At 37.6% G+C, this 21,062-nt stretch overlaps 1 protein-coding gene across 2 annotated transcripts in view; it reads left to right on the top strand.

Annotated features, from left to right (window-relative positions):
- The window catches only part of MRPS9 (mitochondrial ribosomal protein S9), a 68,562-nt gene that overhangs the window by 26,891 nt on the left and 20,609 nt on the right, over positions 1-21,062 (top strand). For both annotated transcript variants that reach the window (XM_017541090.2, XM_017541091.2), the window contains exons 3-5: positions 4,914-4,976; positions 5,060-5,090; positions 13,162-13,241. In XM_017541090.2, the coding sequence (XP_017396579.1) occupies positions 4,914-4,976; positions 5,060-5,090; positions 13,162-13,241 (174 nt within the window). The remainder of the gene's footprint in view (positions 1-4,913; positions 4,977-5,059; positions 5,091-13,161; positions 13,242-21,062) is intronic.

Genomic DNA, 21,062 nt, shown 5'->3' on the forward strand with positions numbered 1-21,062 from the left:
ATACTAAACAGATGCAGACAGCGTGCCAGTAATGTGTCTCTTCTGTTTTGTGTGTTTTGTTATTTAGTTTAAAAACAACTGATTTATTTTATTCCTTCTTTTGTTGGTTTTTCTTTCATCCTTTGGTTTTCATTGTTTTCACTGAATTTGCAATATTGCTTTTTATCTGACATATCTTTTGCTCTATGGACCTTTCCCATAGTATTTGGTATAGTACCTAATATAGTAAGGGATTATAAATTAATAAGTGTGTATTAATTTGCTTTTAGCTGAGAAAAATTTTTAAAGGCGAAGCCATGTTTTCTGATACTTTCAGAAGACTTCTAGCAAATTCTTTGTTGGCTTATTTTCGTCTCTTTAAAAGAGAAATTGACTTTAAGTCCTAGACATCCTTTGCATTCAATGCTTTGTTTTCAGTTTCCACCAATTAGCTTCCTCATGACTTTTCTGTCTTGGTCTTCATGACAAATCCAACCATAGGTTGGAATTCTTCAATTTTCATTTCCCTCTAGGATTCTATTCATTGGTCACCTAAGTTAACAGTAATTTTCGTATTTGGAAATGATGCCGATCACAGCTTGAAATTCAGTTGGATTGCTTCCTTTGTGGTTACAATGTGTTTACCCTAAGTTGAAGAATTGTGCTTAGTCTTCCACACCGTCTAGTGTTTTGATCCAGGCCCTGGCTTCAGTAGTCCCTTTGCTAAGATGCCAACTAGCCTTGGCTACCCTGTATGACTGAGGACAAGGCCTGAGGTCTACATGGCCCACAAGTGCTGTAGGTTGTAGGCTAGTGTTGGCTTTGCTGAGACAGGTGGCATTTGGGAAAATCTTATTTATTTTTAAATTTTTAACATTTTTCCCACCTTTTTATTTTGAAACTTTTCACATTTCCAGAGAAGTTGAATATTCATTGAATAAATATTAGCACATATCCCCCTCACATAGATTTGCCAGATTTTAACATTTTGCCACATTTTCTTTGTCTCTTTGTATATGTAAAACATTTTTTATTGATCCATTGAAAATTGCACATGATAAACTTAGCCCCTAAATACGTCAGCATGTACTTAACCCCTAAATGCATACATTCATTCTTCATACCATTATCTCCCACAATATCATTATCACATCTGATACAATTATAATAATTCTATATGCCGTGTATATAGTTTTCTTGAAAATTTCCTGTTTTCCCCAAAATGTCTTTATAGCTGAGTCGTTGTTTTATAGAATTCAGGGCACTTATCTTGTACAATCATGTCACATCCTGGCTTTCTGCTTGCTTTCTCATGATCAATTTAGAATGTGTAAAGGATATGACTTAGGTGATATTGTATACATCTCATTGCATGCACAAAGTCTAAGAGGTACTGTTGATGATGATGACACATCCCTTGGTTACAGTGGTGACCACTAGACCTCTTTATTGTAAAAGTAGTATTTTCCTTTTGTAACCAATCTATAGGGTAATATTTTGAGTTCATGTGAATTTTCTGTTCTCTGGTAAAGCGAGTGGCTTTCGCATTTGTTGGTGATCCTTGCCTGAAATTGAAGGTTAATTTGGAAGTTGTAAAATGGTGATTTTCTACTTCTGTCATTCCTTTTGCTTTTATAACACATTGTTCTGTAAAGTAGCTTTCTTTTTCTTCTTGTCCCTCCTCCCTAGAGTGTGTGTGTGTGTGTGTGTGTACACGTGTGTGCACATGAATGTGCATGTCACATATTGAGTGTGTTGTGAAGCATTATTATTATTCTTTTATTTTTAGAGACAGGGTCTTGCTCCATCACCTAGGCTATAGTGCGATGGTACTGTCATAGCTCACTGCAGCATTGAACTCCTGGGCTCAAGCGATCCTCTTGCTTCAGCTTCCTGAGTACCTGGGACTACAGTCATGTGCCACCCCACCTCTTAAAATTTTTTTGTTGCTGTTGAGATGGGATCTCACTATCTCCAGAAAGAGATAGTGAGAATGTCTCAGACTCATTTTGTGCTTTGTCTGCCTTATGTCTAGAATCAGCCATTTCTCCAAGGTACTTGGTTCCTTATACTGGGAAATTGTATGTAGAAACCAGTTGACCCTCCTGTTGCTCCTAAAGTTCCATTGCTTTATGCTTTTGCAGGGAACAGAATTAGGAAATAATGTTTTTGGAATATTACAGAAAATACTTTTTAAAGATACGAGTTTATTACTTAACATTATAGGGTTTTCCCTTTTGCATTTGTATCTGAAACAATAAAATATTAGTCTCCATAAAATTAATATATTTACTTATTTGCTTTATGATGCAGTATACATAAAATATTTCAGAATTATAATATCAGTGTTATGACTGACCATAAGCCTACCAAGTAAAGATGAAGATTTCTTTGCAATTATTTCATTGTCATTAGAAATTATATAAATTTGCTTCTGGTTATATTTTTAGAGTTTCTTTGGAAATATTCTTTAATATATAAACATTTACATGTCTCAGAGCTTAACTATACGAAGGATACCCAGAGGAATTTGCCCTCATCCCTATGTTCCTCCCTCTGCTCCCACCCAGCCCTTGAGAGATGATTTTTATTGGTTTCTACTTATCTTTCTTGTGTTTATGTTTGCAAAAAGAAGTATTCTTTGTATTCTCCTCCTATATTTATATGCCTTTTCTTTTTCTATTTCTTACACCAAAGCAGCATTCTAGGTACGTTTCTTTTGCATCTTAGCTTTTCTGTAGTACTTGATGGCACAGATGCGCCCTCATTTATTCAGCCAACCTCTATGTATGGGACTTTGGTTGTTTTCAATATTTTGTTCTCATAATTCAGTGAATAACATGTACTTATGTTCTCTTATATTCATAGGGGTGTATCTTCTGGGTAAATTCATCCAAGTCAGATTACTAGGGAAATATATATGTAGTTTTGTTAGAAAGCCCCCACCTTCTCACTGAAGAGATTATAGAACTCAGCACTCCCCCCAGCAAGGTGGCCTCGCCAACTGTGTGCTGTCAGACTTCGGAACTTTTGCTAGTCCTGTTAGATGAAAAGTGTTCTCTCAGGAGTTTTAATTGCACTTATCTTATTATGAGTCATGTTTTTCTTTTAAAAATATAGTTTAATTGGTCAATCTTTTTATAAAATTTACTTATAAATTTTGAATCGTAGTTATGAAACACTTTCCCATTTCTTAGCTAGAAAAGAATTCACCCATGTGGTATGTGAGTATTCACTTGTTTTTATTTTTTATAGGTAGCCCTTTCACTCATTTGGAGTTTACTCTGCTGTATGTTGTGAAGTTTGGATTTCAGTTGTGTCTTTTTCCAAATGGCAGTCAGTTGCAGTATCACTTATTAAGGCTCATGTGTGTAATCCCAATACTGGTAGGGCAAGACAGGAGGATCACGTGAGCTCAGGAGTTCAAGACCAGCCTGTGCAACATGGTGAGACCCTTGTCTCTACAAAAAAAAAAAACAAAAAAACAATTGCTGGGTGTGGTGATGTGACCCTATAGTCCCAGCTACTCCTGACACTGTGGTGGGAGGATTACTTGAGCCTGGGAGGTTAAGGCTGCAGTGAGCGTGATTTTACCATTGCACTCCAGCCTGAGCAACAAAGTGAGGTCCTGTCTATTAATAAAAGAAAAGTCTACCTTTTTTCCCTGCAGTGAAGGAAGGGGCTGTGTAGGGAGAGACCTGGTTAAAACAAAAAAAGTTTGCTACATGGGCACACTGATGTTTGATCTACGTTTTTTATTTGTTTATTTTGTACTCCAGCCTGGGTGACAAAGCATGTTGCCCAGGCTGGTTTATGACACCTGGCCTTATCTTTCCATGTCCATCTCCCACAGCACTAGGATTACTGGCATGAGCCACTGTGCCTGGCCTAGGTTTTTTAAGTGTAATTTTGTTTTGAAAAATGCTGAATGAGAGAAAGAAGCTTGGCCCAGAGACACAATTAGTCTCTCCCTAATATGATTGAATTTGTACCCCCAAATTGTAGGCCTCTCCGTTCTGTTCCCTTTGGGAGCAGAATCCAGCACATTTCCTGTGTGGGTGGACAGAGAAGGCCCACTCAGAACAGGCTTTCTTAATGAGCAGAAGGGTATTTAAATGCACTACAGGATCCCAGGCGATAGACTCTTCATCTGGCACTGTTCAACACGAAGGAAAATGTATATTTTGTTGTTAATTGTGAGGCGGGGCATTGGAGAAGACACTATAAAGACTTAAGCAATTGTTCTCAGCTGGGAGGCAGTGCTGCTCCCTAGGACTTCGGGGCATTTGGAAAGGTGCGGGGGTGATATTTGTTACAAGCACTGGGTATTACTGGTGTCTACTGGAAAAAAGCCAGGAATGTTAAATGGCCTCAGTATGGGGGAAGGGTGCCTGTGATGGGAGTTGTTATACCCAAAATGCCAGTAGCATCCCTGTTGAAAACAGACACGTAAGAAGAACTTGTTTGGAAAGAGTGTAGTTTAAAAACTCTGGAAAAAGCTGAAAGAACATCCAAAAACATCAGGGGTGTCATGGTGGGTGAGGCTTAGAGCCTGCTCCTTGCAGCCTGCGCTTTGATATGGGTATGACCAGCTGGGAGCTGGAGCAATTGCTCTTAAGCACATTTCCACAGAAGCTGGACAGGAGCACCTCCAAGTGATCCCTTAAAAATAAGAGAGATTATTTGTGCTTTCATATTCACGGAATGACATGTTTAAAACTGACACTTGAAAATTGTCAATAACCAGTTTAATAGTTAAAATTTTTTCTTTTTGTGTGTGTGCGTAGTAATTTTATCCCATTTAAACAATTACGAAATAAGATAATGCTTTGAAACTCTAGTTCAATGTTCAGTATATAGAAAGCAGTCTATAACTATCAGTTCTAACCTTGTTTATTTAACAGTTGTTAACTAACCTTCGTATATATTTTCAGAAAGCTATTGCTTACCTTTTCCCAAGCGGTTTGTTTGAGAAAGAAGCCAGGCCAATAATGAAGGTAGTTATTTTAATTACTATTTTTAAAATTTCACTTTTATACATTATGGTAATTATATAATACATTATTAATTTATTTTACAGCATCCTGAACTGATTTTTCCAAAACAAAAAGGTAAGTTTGTTCAAGAATGAGATAAACAGTTTTTTCTTTACCATATTCCAGCATTAGGTTATGTATCAGCAGTTACTCACATATTGTAGGGTGGCCCTCCTGTGTCATGGTAGTTGTGAAGCATGTCAAAAAAACTTTGTAACAATGAATGACTGAAGTTTACTATTTCTTTTAAATTAAATGTTAAAATTAGATGGGGTTAGAGTTTATGGGTATAAGAATGTCACACTATTTGCATTCCAACATGCTCTTTTAAGGAAGAATTTGGTACAGATCTGCTAGCAACGAATTCAGCTTCTGTTTATATGAAAATTTAAAACTTTTCTTGACTTTGGAAGCATATTTTCACTCACTATAGATTTTCTTTTCTGTTCTTTCAGTACTTTAAGGCTGTAATTCCATTGTCTTGTCTTACATTGTTTCTAACAAGCAGAACTCATCATTCTAATTGTGTCTCCTGTTTTCTCTGGCTACTATTAAGATGTTCTCTTTATCTTTTAAATGTGTAAAATAAAATCTTGAAGGAAACACGCAGCAGGGTTTAAGGTTGCCAAGAAATTGAATAATATATTTACTATGCATTAGAAGCCTCTTATCCAATGAGGACTGGTAGTTCTCTGTAAACTTAAAAAGTATTACAGCTAGGCTGGGTGCGGTGGCTCACGCCTGCAATCCCAGCACTTTGGGAGGCTGAAGCAGGCGGATCAAGAGGTCAAGAGATCGAGAACATCCTGGCCTACAAGGTGAAACCCCATCTCTACTAAAAATACAAAAAATTAGTTGGGTGTGGTGGTACGCGCCTATAGTCCCAACTACTGGGGAGGCTTAGGCAGGAGAATTGCTTGAACCCAGGAGGTAGAGTTTGCAGTGAGCTGAGATCACGCCGCTGCACTCCAGCCTGGCGCCTGGCGACAGAGCAAGACTCTGTCTCAAAAAAAAAAGGTATTACAGCTAGAAATCATTTTTTTAAAAAACACTTAAAATGTGACTTGTACTTATGCATCAAGCTTTTGCTGTGACCCTAGAGGTTTGGTGGTTTTGAGTGTGTCTGCTCCTCCCCATTGCTTGTGTATAAGTATGGCACTGATGCATCATCGCAGTCTTTCAGTTTTCATTTCCTATTAGTGGAGTAGTTAACTTACGCTTCCTAAGAAATCTGAGTGCAGAATATTTTTATATTTCTATAAATTTCCATCAACCTCACTGAAGTTGAACATGACTTTTTTTTATTTTTTAAGCAACTTGCCTTTCTAAAGCATTCAACCTATTTTTCTTAGAAGTAGCAACTTTTATGTTTGGACTCATATTTAACTTGTTTATATAATACCTAATTCATGTATTAATAGAAATAAGTACAACTGTAATAAAATAGGCTTGGGAGTAAACACACTGACTATTAGCATGAAACTCAGCAGCAAAAATGTGTGACTCTACTTGAGAGTAACTTGGCGGCCACAGGTGCTCAATATGCAGGCTGCTTTATTAGTGTGTTTAGAGTTAATTAAGTAGAAATTGGAAAGATAGCAGATATTTCTATAGAAGACTTATTTGTTTTGCAGTGATATTTCTGCTAGGTCATATTTTTATTCAAAGCTAGGCATTTATTCTCTCACTCCAGTTCACTCTTTGAAATAACCTTTGGTTTGATTCTTGTTATAAATGTTTTGAATCTTTTTATAAATATGCTCTATCATTTGTATTTCCTTGATTCTTAGACATGGTTCATTATAAATTATAACCAATTTAATAATAGCTTTTGAGGAAATAATGAAGACTGTTAGAGGTGCTCATCACTTTTATAGATACAGCGCAGGGTTAGTAGAAGTAAACTATGCACGGGGCACAGTAGCTTATGTTAAACACCTAGTGGCTTTTCAGTAAATGTTTGTAATGACAGTGTTTTTTCTTCTTCTTCTTTACTAACTCTTCTATATTTTAACCTCTCAGGCTCCCCACCTATTTCTCTCTCTCTCTTTGTTCTGTATATCTCTACTGGTTGCATCTCTTCTTATACATCTGCCCCTCTAACACTGGTTTGTTCTTTCAAATCATACTAGCTTCTCAGTGTTAGAAGTTTATTGTTAATAGCAGCCTGATTGTAACAACTGAAACTTCTATACCCATGTGTTATTTTGAAAATGTGTCACTCCTGGTAGGAGTATCTTAAATTGTACTTTACTACATGTAAACAGTACTCTTTTCGAATTAGTAAAATACTTTTTGTTGCTTACGTACCTACCTCCCAATTTTGTTGTACTTCGTAAATATAGGACAAACTGATTTTTTTTAATGCTGAATAAAAAACCAGTGAATTTTAGATTTGGGTATATTATGACACTTATAATGTACTAACTCTTTCCTTACTAACAGATGGAAGCTTCTAGATTGATTTAACATAAAAGTCTTGCTCTGTATGGTTTAAAGCAAGTGATAAAAATATTGGGGGAAATTAATACTGGGTGAAAATATTTGATGAAAGATAAATACTGGGTCCACAGGAGCAAAGAGTAGCACCTTATATCAGACAATATGGAATTCAAGGAGTGTGAGGAATGCTTCAGTGAAACAAGAATATTAATTTATGTTGATAAAGCCTAATCTCCATTGAGTAGATTTGATGATCACAAATCTTTTTGCACCAGCATTTAGCATTGAAATGTTTAAAGCAAAAACTGTTAACTAAGGCTATAAAGAATTTGAATAACACCGCATCATTTTATAGCTAGGGATATAAATAATACATTTTCTATGTAGAGGCCTACAGACTTTTAATAGAATTATGATGTAATAGGCCATAAAGAAAACCTAACAAATTCCAAGTAGTAAAAATCATATTATTAGATTTTTCTGAGTTAAAATGAATAGAACCATATTACTGTTGCATTAAAAAGAAAATCAAAATCAAGGTTACAGACATGACAATGACAACAGTTCTTATTAAATCCAATGGAATATGGACATTGTATTATATAGAGACAAGCATATATTTGTTAGAAATTAAGAAACACTGAATATAAATGAACTAAATACTCAATTTGGGAAGCCAGAAAAAGAAAAATTGAGTACATGAGCATAGCGAAGACATTTAAAAGAAGGGGTATGATAAACAAAACCATGTCGTTCTTTGAAAAGCTAATGAAATCAATCAACTTCCGGCAAATCTGGCTAGGGAAAATATAAGAGGGCAATATTAAGAATTGTATATAATTCAAAAGTGGGTGAAGGATATGAACAGACACTTTGCAAAAGAAGACATACATGAGGCCAACAAATGTGAAAAAATGTTCATCATCACTGATCATTAGAGAAATGCAAATCAAAACTACATTGAGATACCATCTCACGCCAGTTAGAATGGCAATCATTAAAAAATCTGGAGACAACAGATGCTGGAGAGGATGTGGAGAAATAGGAACACTTTTACACTGTTGGTGGGAGTGTAAATTAGTTCAACCATTGTGGAAGACAGTGTGGCGATTCCTTAAGGACCTAGAAATAGAAATTCCATTTGACCCAGCAATCCCATTACTGGTGATATATCCAAAGGATTACAAATCGTTCTACTATAAGGACACGTGCACATGAATGTTCATTGCAGCACTGTTTACAATAGCAAAGACCTGGAACCAACCCAAATACCCATCGACGATAGACTGGATAGGGAAAATGTGGCACATATACACCATGGAATATTATGTAGCCATCAAAAACGATGAGTTAGGGTCCTTTGTAGGGACATGGATGAACCTGGAAACCATCATTCTCAGCAAACTGACACAAGAGCAGAAAATCAAACACTGCATGTTCTCACTCATAGGTGGGTGTTGAACAATGAGAACACGTGGACACAGGGAGGGGAGCACTACACACTGGGGTCTGTTGGGGGGAAATGGGGGAGGGACAGGGTGGTGGGGAGTTGGGGAGAGATAGCATGGGGAGAAATGCCAGATATAGGTAAAGGGGAGGAAGGCAGCAAAGCATACTGCCATGTGTGTACTTACGCAACAATCTTGCATGTTCTTCACATGTACCCCAAAGCCTAAAATGCAATAAAAAAAATAAACTATCCCCCCCAAAAAAAATTGTATATAATAATGATCAGAGGGTAATTTTAATGTATACGATTGTTACAGGTAACTTCATTCTAAATTGAAAAGTCTCTCAAGTAAGAATTGTTAGCATTTGTTGAAACTTAAGAGTAGGCTAGGGATAGTTCTAAGTGCTTCCTATGTGTTAACTCACACTCCTCACAACAGGTTTAAGTAAATACTGTAATTTTCCCCACTGCACAGATGTAGGAATTAAAAGCACATGGAGTTTAACTTACCAAAGACATACAGTCAGGAAATAGTTGTGTCAGGAACAGGCAGTTGCGGCACACACACATATGTATGACTGTCAGACTCAACTGACTGTCAGACGGGTAGTTGAAAGAACAATATAATTGCCCACAGTTGTCTTAGGAGAATACTGGTTAAACCAGTGGTTCCCAACCCTTTTGGCACCAGGACCAGTTTTGTGAAAGGTGATTTCATGGACGGGGTCAGGGGATGGTTTCGGGTTGATTCAAGCTCATTATATTTACTGTGTTCTTTATTTCTGTTATTACATTGTAATTTATAATGAAATAGGTATACAACTCACCATAATGTAGAATCAGTGTCAGCCTTGGGAGTGTTTTTCTGCAACTACATGGTCCCATGTGGGGGTGATGGGAGACAGTGACAGATCATCAGGCCTTAGATTCTCATAAGGAGCACGCGACCTAGATCCCTCGCATGTACTGTTCACAATAGAGTTCGCACTCCTATGACAATCTAATGCCTCTGCTGATCTGACAGGAGGCAGAGCTCAGGCGGCAAGTAAGCAATGGGGAACGGCTATAAATACAAATGAAACTGTGCCGGCCTGCTGCTAACCTCCTGTGCGGCCGGGTTCCTAACAGGCCACAGACCAGGGGTTGAGAACCCCTGCTGTAGCACCAAGTGCTCTTACTGTGAAACACCCACTCTGATTTCATTTGACCAGTCAAGACAGCAAATAAAAATCTATGGAACCCAGTACCTGTTTGTGGCCCAGGAGTTGGGTACCCCTGGGTTAATCTAAAGCTGCAGAAGCTATCAAAGGGCACTGAAGGTCTAATGAAAGAGGCCCAGGCCCAGAAGGTTTGGTCAAGTAGTTCTGGCATACCTTAAAGGATGAGATAACTTGTTATCATTTAAACTGTTGTAGAGCAGAAGAAAAGAATGAAAGCTTTCAAATTCCCTTCAGAGGCTTACACAATTATCAAATCTGGACACAAATTTCATGAAAAGGAAACCTGTAGTCTATTGTCACTAAATAAACACTAGCAAACCAAGTAAATCTTTATATTAAAAGAATATACCAGAGGGCCTTTTTTCTCTACAGGAAAATAAGGATGATTTATGTAATTCTTGGTGTTAATTGAGTGAAGGTTAAAACACTTCCATAAATAAAAAAAGTGAATTAACAAAATTGAGCATTAATTTTTTTGCTCAATTTTTTGCACAAACTAGAAATAAAAAGAAACTTTCTTAGTTTGAGAAAGCCTATCATGACAAACAGAAACACATCAAATGAAAAAGTATATCAACAGATCTCATTAAGTTCAGAAATAAGACAGGTATGTGTATACTCACCTCTGGTATTCAGTATTGTTTTGGAAGTTTTAACTAGCATGGTTTAAAAAAGTGTGGATAGAAAAGGAAAAACGTATAAGTTAAAAAACTGAAAGAAATTAGGAAAATTGATTATTATTCACAGATGTTATGACTGCCTAATTAGAAAACGGAAAACATGCACTGAAAACTATGTTAGAATTTCAGTAGTCTACCATTATTTGGATACCTGAATTCAAAACACTTTATGAATCATTCTGAAAATTGTAAAAATGATACCCTTATTAAAGCATGCCATAGAATAGTTACAGGGTGAAATGCTGACCCTGTAGAGATCATGTGAGCATCCTGTCAGTTGATGACTCTGTGGCAGCCAAATCCACACACAAAGAAATCAGCATGGAATGGCATGTAGTGATGATCTAAATAGTGTGATGGTCTTGTTGGTAGCAAATGAATTGCAGTCTTTGACTTCCTTTATATATGTTGGCAGACAAGAACTGTTTTAAAATGTAGGTCAAGATGGCCAGGGGCAGACCTGTGTTATTTCTAGTTAAATAATTATAAGTTTGCTTTGCCTATTGTACACTGAAGTTTATACCCCAAACTAAGCTGTATTAAATATTGGTGCAGTAAAATATAAATCAAGTGGCAATAGGAGGCCTAAGGTAAAGACCATCTGAGAGTGCTGTAAAACCATGGAACACGGCTGGGTAGTTGCAGAGCAGGAAATACTGCTTTGGTCCCACGAATGCCTTCTCAACCCCAGAGTTTGCATGAGGGTTCTGTAAAGAGGGCTTATGCAATATCTCTGAGAAAGGGAGGTGACCTTAGCTCACAAGATCCTGGAGGGTCTTTGCAGATGGGAGCTTGCAAGGGGGAAAAGCCTTGCAGGGCAGAGATTACCTGACAGACTAACAATACAGTAAAAATCAATTGCATAAGAAAGGAAAGATATTAGAAATTATGCTGGATTTGATTCATGAAGTCTATGACAATGCTTTTGGAAAGGCACTGAAATCATCCATAAGCCACTGGCAAATAAGAATTTGGTTTTTCAAGCTAAATACCCAAGCAAGACTTTCTTTTCAGCATTTATTATGAAATTTTGGTCTTTGTTTCAGAGGAAAGATATCCTACATACAATACAGATGGTATTTCAGTAGAAAAGCATATACTATTAAAAAAAAAAACTGTAGAGGGATAATGACTCTTTGCTGGACAAAATAGTTCTTACATTTCTGCCTCACAAACATAAATTCCAGATAGATTAAATATTTGAACATGAAAATAAATAAAACTTCTAGAAGAAATACAGGAAAATAGTTTTAGAGAGCCCAAAGCCTTAAAGCATGTTTCCTCTGTTGGGGCAAAGATTGGTTCAAGGTGGGGGTGGGTAAACCTAGCTGTTAAAATGGTTTGTGGTCCTCCAGTGGGCCACAATATACATCAGCAGACGTGTAGTGTATCTGTAATATTAACATTTCATGGGGTGGGGGGCAGTTAGGGAAAAAATGCCTATAAAGGATTCCTTTGTGGAGTGAATCATGAAAAACAGTTAAGTCATGCTGCCATAGAGGAAAAGTGACAGATTCAACTATTTGCATATTTTAAACTTCTCGATTATGAAAGATAACATAAGTAAAAGTAAAAGGCAAGGGACTGCCTGGGGAAAAATACTGTACAACTTCTGTAATGGACCAAGGAGTATAATCTTTAATGTATAGGAATTCCTACAAATCGTTGCCAGAGAAACTACTCAACAGAGATTGTATGGGCAAAGGACATAGAGTTAACATTTGTCTTGTTTCCTAGAGTAACACCACTTCTCTGTTTGCCTGGTGGTGGTTAGATGTGAATGGCCTTCTGTATTTCAGAAGCAATTACACCCAACACCTTTTCGAGGCCCTTCTGTTGTAGATGTTTCAACTCCGGGAGGTAGATGATCACAGTGTGGAAACAAATGATGTGGCATAGAAAAATACATTCTTGAGCTTTCTTCTTTGTTTGCCTCTTTTAGATTCTCTGAATGTACTACATTTTTACTTTTTATCAATTTTCCCTTTTAAGAATCTGAGAGGGCATTATGTTTATAGCCAAACCTGAATTTTTTTTATTCTAACTGGATGATTTTGGCTATTTTATGAGCTTTTATTTGAAACAAATTATAGAAATTCTCCTGATGAAATATTTAGTAATTTTTAAATTAAATGTAAACATTGTTTTATGTTAATGGACATGAAATATTAAATATCCTAAATATTTGCATACAAATAATGCTAAACTAAATATTAAAATTCCAAATGTTGGTGATTTTTTTGTATTTTTTGTTACTCAATTATTAATGTGTCTCATAACTGTGGTTGAATGCAACTGTTTGGTCTGTCTCTGTGTATATTTTTATTTGTTTTCATCTGGATTTTTTTTATCAGCAATCCAGTGGGGAGAAGATGGCCGTCCATTTCACTATCTCTTCTATACTGGCAAACAGTCATACTATTCATTAATGCATGTAAGTATATTGTATTTAATGGTAAATAATATGAGTTGTAAGCTACAAAACTAATTATACTAGATACTGTTCTCAGCTTCAGAATTTACCTAGTATTTTATAACGGACAAATATAAGACTTCTAGAGGTAAGGCAGTGTGTTGCTGAAATGATTTATATTTTATTCATTTTTGCTAAAAGTAGACTATAGAATTTACATCAGAATAGTTTGTCTTTAAATGCTTTTACTTACAAATTGAAATCATGTTCGAAGATAGATGTTCAATTCAATTACAGTATGCGCATGTGCTTCCAGGGTGAGGAAGGAGGAGGCCAAGTGTATGATGCTGTCAGGGTCTGTGAGACATTTGCCTTGAAAAAGATTCAAATGGTTATTTCTCATTCGTTTTTTGTTATTTATGTACAATTTTTGCCTTTCATAGGTTAACGCAGTATATGAGCCTAAAAGTTGGGTCTCAAAACAACCTAAGAAATGATTTTATTACAGTTTGACTTCCAACTGCATTTTTTATACTGTGAACAATTTTTGTTTTGTTTTCAGAGCTATAAATACCTGATAGTGTGGAAATTTGGAAGAGTTTCCCAGAATTGCTATGGAAAAAATGGCTGGATGCCAGTATCCTGTTTTTATTTTTAGAACGTAATATCAAGTTCTGTTTTACTCATTATATGATTTTTTAAAGTTTCAGAAATATTTATTGGGCTTCCCCCATCTGCAGTCAGATTGCAACGGCTTGACTCAGTGCACACATTTACTCTGCTTTTTAGAATTATCTGCTGTTTGTTTGTGTTCCACAAACCCAAAGGACAAAATTCTCACTTGTCAGGTACATTTATTTCTTGGGGAAAAAAAAGAAAACCTTCTTTTCGCTTTTTGTTGACCTTGGGCAAATGAGCTTCTTGCCCTGGCAGAAATGAAATGAATGATAAATGTAGAGTGTGTCTTTGCTGAGTAATGGAGCTGTGGCTCCGGCTCTGTAGAGGTTCTCTCCCGCACAGCCCGAGGCTGCCCGGGGACCCCTGCTGTTCATTTAAATAGGTATGTCAAATCTGCCTCCAAACGCCGCCGGTTTGATCTGTGGTAATATTTGTGAAGGTTCCATATGGACTTGAGCCCCCTGCAGTGCTAAGAAATAATGTACAACGCTTCATGGTGCAGACGCAAATTTTCTCTGAAAAGGGATGCAATGCTGCGTTTTAGCTGTCGGAGGGGATGATGGAGCTGACGCGCTAGGCCTGTCAACTTGTTACACGGATGGGTTGCACGCAGCGAAGCTGTGGAAAATCTGTGCCTTTTAACTTTTCTACTTAATCACGGTTGTAGCATTGCCTTTAGACTGTATGCTACATTAATTCTCTTCCTGCCTTCTGCCTTTCATCCCAAGTTTCACGGAAAAAAGTAAAGCATGCAGGTCTTGTAGAGGAGCCTTATCAAACAGCTGTCATCTGACACGCCATTTGCATTTGCTTTGGCTGAAACTGAGCAACCCAAGGGCAAGATATTTTGTTGCATTCCATCATAATGAGGAAATTACACATCCTGTGAGAGACCTAACTTTATTTCTTAAGATCGGTTGTATGTTTTAAAAGGTGTTGTTCAAGAAACTGATCAGTTTGTAAGTGGATAAAATGTTACTATACTCCCTAAAATGTCAAATGATACCTGAGTAACTAACAAACATTCTTTGTTTTTGAGTAATTTTTGTTATGTATAGATAGAAGAGTCCTTTGGCCTTTTACACGTTAGTTCAATGCAGTAATTTCTAAATGTATGCCTTTGCATACATTTCAGCATTATGTATGGCAGGTGTCATTAATTACAGCCCTAGTCACATCAGCCTCGTTTCCCAGATAATGCATATCACGATCATCTGCTAGAGATGCTGAGACTTTGAAATAGTGACTAAATGTTCATGGCTCGCCCTACAGAAGCGCTTTTGTGGTGGCACTGGGTAGAAAGTGCAGCTATAACACTTGGAGCCATCTCGCCTGTCTGCACTCTCTTTGTTCTGCCTGATCTTGGTGGTAGGGGGAGCCATCCCCTCCCCGCTGTTAGTGATCACAGGACAGCCGTCCCCACTGCGGCACCGGAGGTAGCCCCTGAAGACAGTGGCAAGCTTTAAAGACTTGGAAATGAATCCTTGCTGCTACCATTTATTTTGTTGATATAATATTTTCCCTATGTGACAAGGTAACAGACACTAAGCCAAACTGATTTTCCCATGTCATTGCCCAACTGTAATTGTGTGAGGCCTGGATGCCATTGGCCAGGAATTTTGTGACAGCAAAACACATCTAGAGCCTGTGTGCAGTTGCGTGAGGAGACCCTTCTGATGCCGATTAACCTTTCTTGTCCTTTATAAAGATGCCAGATCTTCTTTTTAGTATTGACTGTTTGCATAGAAAGCATATATATTACATTATAGTGATTAATAAAAGATGGTCCTGATGCCACTTGCAGTTAAGGTCAGTGTATGATGCTTTAGTGAATCCTGTTTCCAACTGACCTATATTTAGTCCATCCACTGTCCGTGGAGAAATGGGGAGGTTTTGAGGAAAAATGGCCATGAAATATAAGGTACAGTTTATTGTTCCTGCCCAGAAATCAAGCATGATGGGAAAGTATGAAGTGAAGGGGGATTTGCTGATCTGTGATATTCTCACACTTTGGAAATGTGCCACACTCTACAGGTTCATTCTCAGGACACTTGGGGCTCCCATTTTCCTATAGACATAATGATTTGCATGTCTTCAGATTCCTGAGAAAGTTGATTAAAAACTCATTTATTTTACAGTATCACTAATAAGATGTATGTATATAATGAAAAAAATATAAAACCATAGTAACAAACAATTTCTTAAACAATAAAAAGTAATTTAAGCCAGAAGAAATAAGAAACTTCCTGAGTTTTTCAAAGCATCATTGAGAACCGTGAAGGGATCCCCTGCTTGGTGGCACTGGCTTGGCTGGCTTTTTCACCAAAGATGGATGGCTTCTCATTTTCTTAATAGCCATTTAACCAGTAGAACTTGTATACTTTTCGGACATGATTTAGGGCTTTAGGTTTCAAAAAAAAAAGAGAAAGAATAAACAGAAGTTTCCCGAAACAATTGAGCAAAGGTGTGAAGGAGAGGGAAGAATGTTAAAAAGGATATAGATGTCTGTGCAAAAAAGAAGATGCTGTACAGCAAGATAATGGAGTTGTGACTAGCCTGGGTTTAGACTGCGGGGAGTGGAGAAAAGGCTGGGTCAGAGAGTGAGCTGCCCTTTGGGTCCAAGGCTGTAAACCCCACCAGGGTTACCCCCTTTCCCACAGCAGCTTAGGCCTGTCCAGGAGCTGGTGGCAAAGGGAATGGTGGGTCGCAGCCTTGGTGATCATGGTTCAGTTTGTGAAGGTCCTTTAATTTTAAGAAAAATAATTTACCAATATGTATGTTTCTGAAAAAAAATTAAAATTCACTCACTAAAAGTAAGTTGAAAATCCTTTAAAACTCATAATGGAAGCTGATTATTTGACTCTGAACTGGTAACCATTTTGTAAAGTATGATTCATTAAGTCAAGACATGTCTGTAACACAGCTCTTCCCAAAGTGCTTTCTGTAGAATACAAACTGAAATATTTTTCAAGAAAGAGGCTCTGAAGTGGTGTCAGTTAAGGAATGTTACATATTGTATACTGGAAAACTTTAACAAGCAGACACTTAGAAGGATCAAAGCTCTGTGAAGTCCTTAAGTAAAGAAACATGTTGCTGTAACACTCTGCTGCTCAAACAGAGTGGACCCAAACCCCTTTTAATGTCCCATGAAATCCATGCTTGGGGAGGACCATAGTACAGAATGTTGAAAATTCTATACATTGTTATTGTAGGCATTACTTACCTTAAGTAAATACATTTTCTCAAAAGAGAGGTTAAAAAAGTCCCAGTTTTTTTGTGTGTTTGACCATTTATTTTATTGCATTTTAGGTTTTGGGGTACATGTGAAGAACATGCAAGATTGTTACATAGGTACACACGTGGCAGTGTGATTTGCTGCCTTCCTCTCCATCACCTACATCTGGCATCTCTCCCCTTGCTATCTCTCCGCAACTCCACCCCCCACCATCCCTCCCCTGTTTCCCCCCAACTGACCCCAGTGTGTAGTGCTCCCCTCCCTGTGTCCATGTGTTTCCATTGTTCAACACCCGCCTATGAGTGAGAACATGCGATGTTTGATCTTCTGCTCTTGTGTCAGTTTGCTGAGAATGATGGTTTCCAGGTTCATCCATGTCCCTACAAAGGACACAAACTCATCATTTTTGATGGCTGCATAATATTTCATGGTGTATATGTGCCATTGTCCCTGTCCAGTCTATCATTGATGGGCATTTGGGTTGATTCCAGGTCTTTGCTATTGTAAACTGTGCTGCAATGAACATTCATGTGCACAACGTGACCTTATAGTAGAAGGATTTATAATCCTTTGGATATATACCCAGTAATGGGATTGCTGGGTCAAAAGGAATTTCTATTTCTAGGTCCTGGAGGAACCGCCACACTGTCTTCCACAATGGTTGAACTAATTTACACTCCCACCAACAGTGTAAGTGTTCCTACTTCTCCACATCCTCTCCAGCATCTGTTGTCTCCATTTTTTAATGATCGCCATTCTAACTGGCATTAGATGGTATCTCAATGTACTTTTGATTTCCATTTCTATGATAACCAGTGATGCTGAGCATTTTTTCCTGTTTGTTGGCCTCATGTATGTCTTCTTTTATAAAGTATCTGTTCATATCCTTTGCCCACTTTTGAATGGGCTTGTTTGTTTTTTTCTTGTAAATCTGTTTTAGTTCTTTGTAAATTCTGGATATCAGCCCATTGTCAAATGGGTAAACTGCAAAAATCTTTTCCCATTCTTTTGGTTGCCAATTCACTCTAATGATGGTTTCTTTTGCTGTGCAGAAGCTGTGGAGTTTGATTAGGTCCCATTTGTCTATTTTGGCTTTTGTTGTCAATGCTTTTGGTGTTTTGGTCATGAAGTCCTTGCCCATGCCTATGTCCTGAATGGTTTTGCCTAGATTTTCTTCTAGGGTTTTTATGGTGTTAGGTCTTATGTTTAAGTCTTTAATCCATCTGGAGTTAATTTTAGTGTAAGGTGTCAGGAAGGGGTCCAGTTTCTACTTTCAGCACATGGCTAGCCCGTTTTCCCAACACCATTTATTAAACAGGGACTCCTTTCCCCGTTGCTTGTTTTTGTCTGGCTTGTCAAAGATCAGATGGTTGTAGATATGTTGTGTTGCCTCCGAGACCTCTGTTCTGTTCCATTGGTCTATATCTCTGTTTTGGTACCAGTACCATGCTGTTTTGATTACTGTAGCCTTGTAGTATACTTTGAAGTCCAGTAGTGTGGTGCCTCCCGCTTTGTTCTTTTTGCTTAGAATTGACTTGGCTCTGCGGGCTCTCTTTTGGTTCCACATGAAGTTTAAGGTGGTTTTTTCCAGCTCTGTGAAGAAGGTCATTGGTAGCTTGATGGGGATAGCATTGAATCTGTAAATTACTTGGGGCAGTATAGCCATTTTCACAATATTGATTCTTCCTAACCATGAACATGGATGTTTCTCCATCTGTTTGTGTCCTCTCTTATTTCGTTGAGCAGTGGCTTATAGTTCTCCTTGAAAGAGGTCCTTTACGTTCCTTGTTAATTGTATTCCTAGTTATTTTATTCTCTTTGTGGCAATTGTGAATGGCAGTTTGTTCTTGATTTGGCTCTCTTTAAGTCTGTTATTAGTGTATAGGAATGCTTGTGATTTTTGCACATTGATTTTGTATCCTGAGACTTTGCTGAAGTTGCTTATCAGCTTCAGGAGCTTTTGGGCTGATACGATGGGGTCTTCTATATATATACAATCATATTGTCTGCAAATAGAGACAATTTGACTTCCTCCTTTCCTATTTGAATACCCTTTATTTCTTTTTCTTGCCTGATTGCTCTGGCTAGAACTTCTAGTACCATATTGAATAGGAGTGGTGAGAGAGGGCATCCTTGTCTAGTGCCAGATTTCAAAGGGAATGTTTCCAGTTTTTGCCCATTCAGTATGATATTGGCTGTTGGTTTGTCATAAATAGCTTTTATTATTTTGAGATATGTTCCGTCAATACCTAGCTTATTGAGTGTTTTTAGCTTAAAGGACTGTTGAATTTTGTCAAAGGCCTTCTCTGCATCAATTGAGATAATCATGTGGTTTTTGTCTTTGGTTCTGTTTATGTGGTGAATTACGTTTATAGACTTGCATATGTTGAACCAGCCTTGCATCCCTCGAGATGACACCTACTTGATCCTGGTGGATAAGCTTTTTGATGTGCTGTTGCAATCGGCTTGTCAGTATTTTATAGAAGATGTTTGCATCTGTGTTCATCATGGATATTGGCCTGAAGTTTTCTTTTCTTGTTGAGTCTTTGCTGGGTTTTGGAATCAGGATGATGTTGGTCTCATAAAATGATTTGGGAAGAATTCCATCTTTTTGTATTGTTTGGAATAGTTTCAGAGGAATGGTACCAGCTCCTTTTTGTATGTCTGGTAGAATTCGACTGTGAACCGGTCTGGACCTGGGCTTTTTTTGGGTGGTAAGCTCTTAATTGCTGCCTCAACTTCAGACCTTGTTATGGGTCTGTTCAGGGTTTTCGCTTCTTCCTGGTTTAGGCTTGGGAGGAGGCAAGTGTCCAGGAATTTATCCATTTCTTCCATGTTTACTAGTTTATGTGCATAGAGTTGTTTGTATAATCTCTGATGATGATTTGAATTTGTGTGGAATCTGTGGTGATATCCCCTTTATCATTTGTTATTGCATCAATTTGGTTATTCTCTCTTTTCTTTTTTATTACTCTGGCTAGCGGTCTGTCTATTTTGTTGATCTTTTCAAAAAACCAGCACCTGGATATTGATTTTTTTGAAGGGTTTTTTGTGTCTCTATCTCCTTCAATTCTGCTCTGATGTTAGCTATTTCTTGACTTCTGCTAGACTTTGAGTGTTTTTGATCTTGTTCCTCTAGCTCTTTCAATTTTGACGATAGGGTGTTAATTTTTGAACTCTCCTTGCTTCTCATGTGGGCACTTATTGCTATATATTTTCCTCTAGAGACTGCTTTAAATGTGTCCCAGAGATCCTGGTACGTTGTATCTTCATTCTCATTGGTTTCGAAGAACATCTTCATTTCTGTCTTCATTTCATTGTTTATCCAGTCAACATTCAAGAGCAAGTTGTTCAGTTTTCATGAAGCTGTGTGGTTCTGGGTTAGTTTTTGAATTCTGAGTTCTAACTTGATTGCACTGTGGTCTGAGAGACTGTTTGTTATGATTTCCATTCTTTTGCATTTGCTGAGGAGTGATTTACTCCCAATTATGTGGTCAATTTTAGGGTAGGTGTGATGTGGTACTGAGAAGAATGTATATTCTGTGGATTTGTGGTAGAGAGTTCTGTAAATGTCTATTAGGTTTGCTTGGTCCAGGTCTGAGTTCAAGTCCTGGATATCCTTGTTAATTTTCTGTCTGGTTGATCTGTCTAATATTGACAATGGGGTGTTAAAGTCTCCCGCTATAATTGTATGGGAGTCTAAGTCTCTTTGTAAGTCTTTAAGAACTTGCCTTGTGTATCTGGGTGCTCCTGTATTGGGTGCGTGTATATTTAGGATCGTTAGCTCTTCTTGTTGCATTGATCCTTTTACCATTATGTAATGTCTTTCTTTGTCTCTTTTGATCTTTGTTGCTTTAAAGTCTAATTTAGCAGAGATGAGAATTGCAACTCCTGCTTTTTTTTGCTCTCCATTTGCTTGGTAAATCTTC

Source organism: Cebus imitator, unplaced genomic scaffold, assembly GCF_001604975.1.
Source record: "Cebus imitator isolate Cc_AM_T3 unplaced genomic scaffold, Cebus_imitator-1.0 Scaffold131, whole genome shotgun sequence".
Taxonomy (NCBI): domain Eukaryota; kingdom Metazoa; phylum Chordata; class Mammalia; order Primates; family Cebidae; genus Cebus; species Cebus imitator.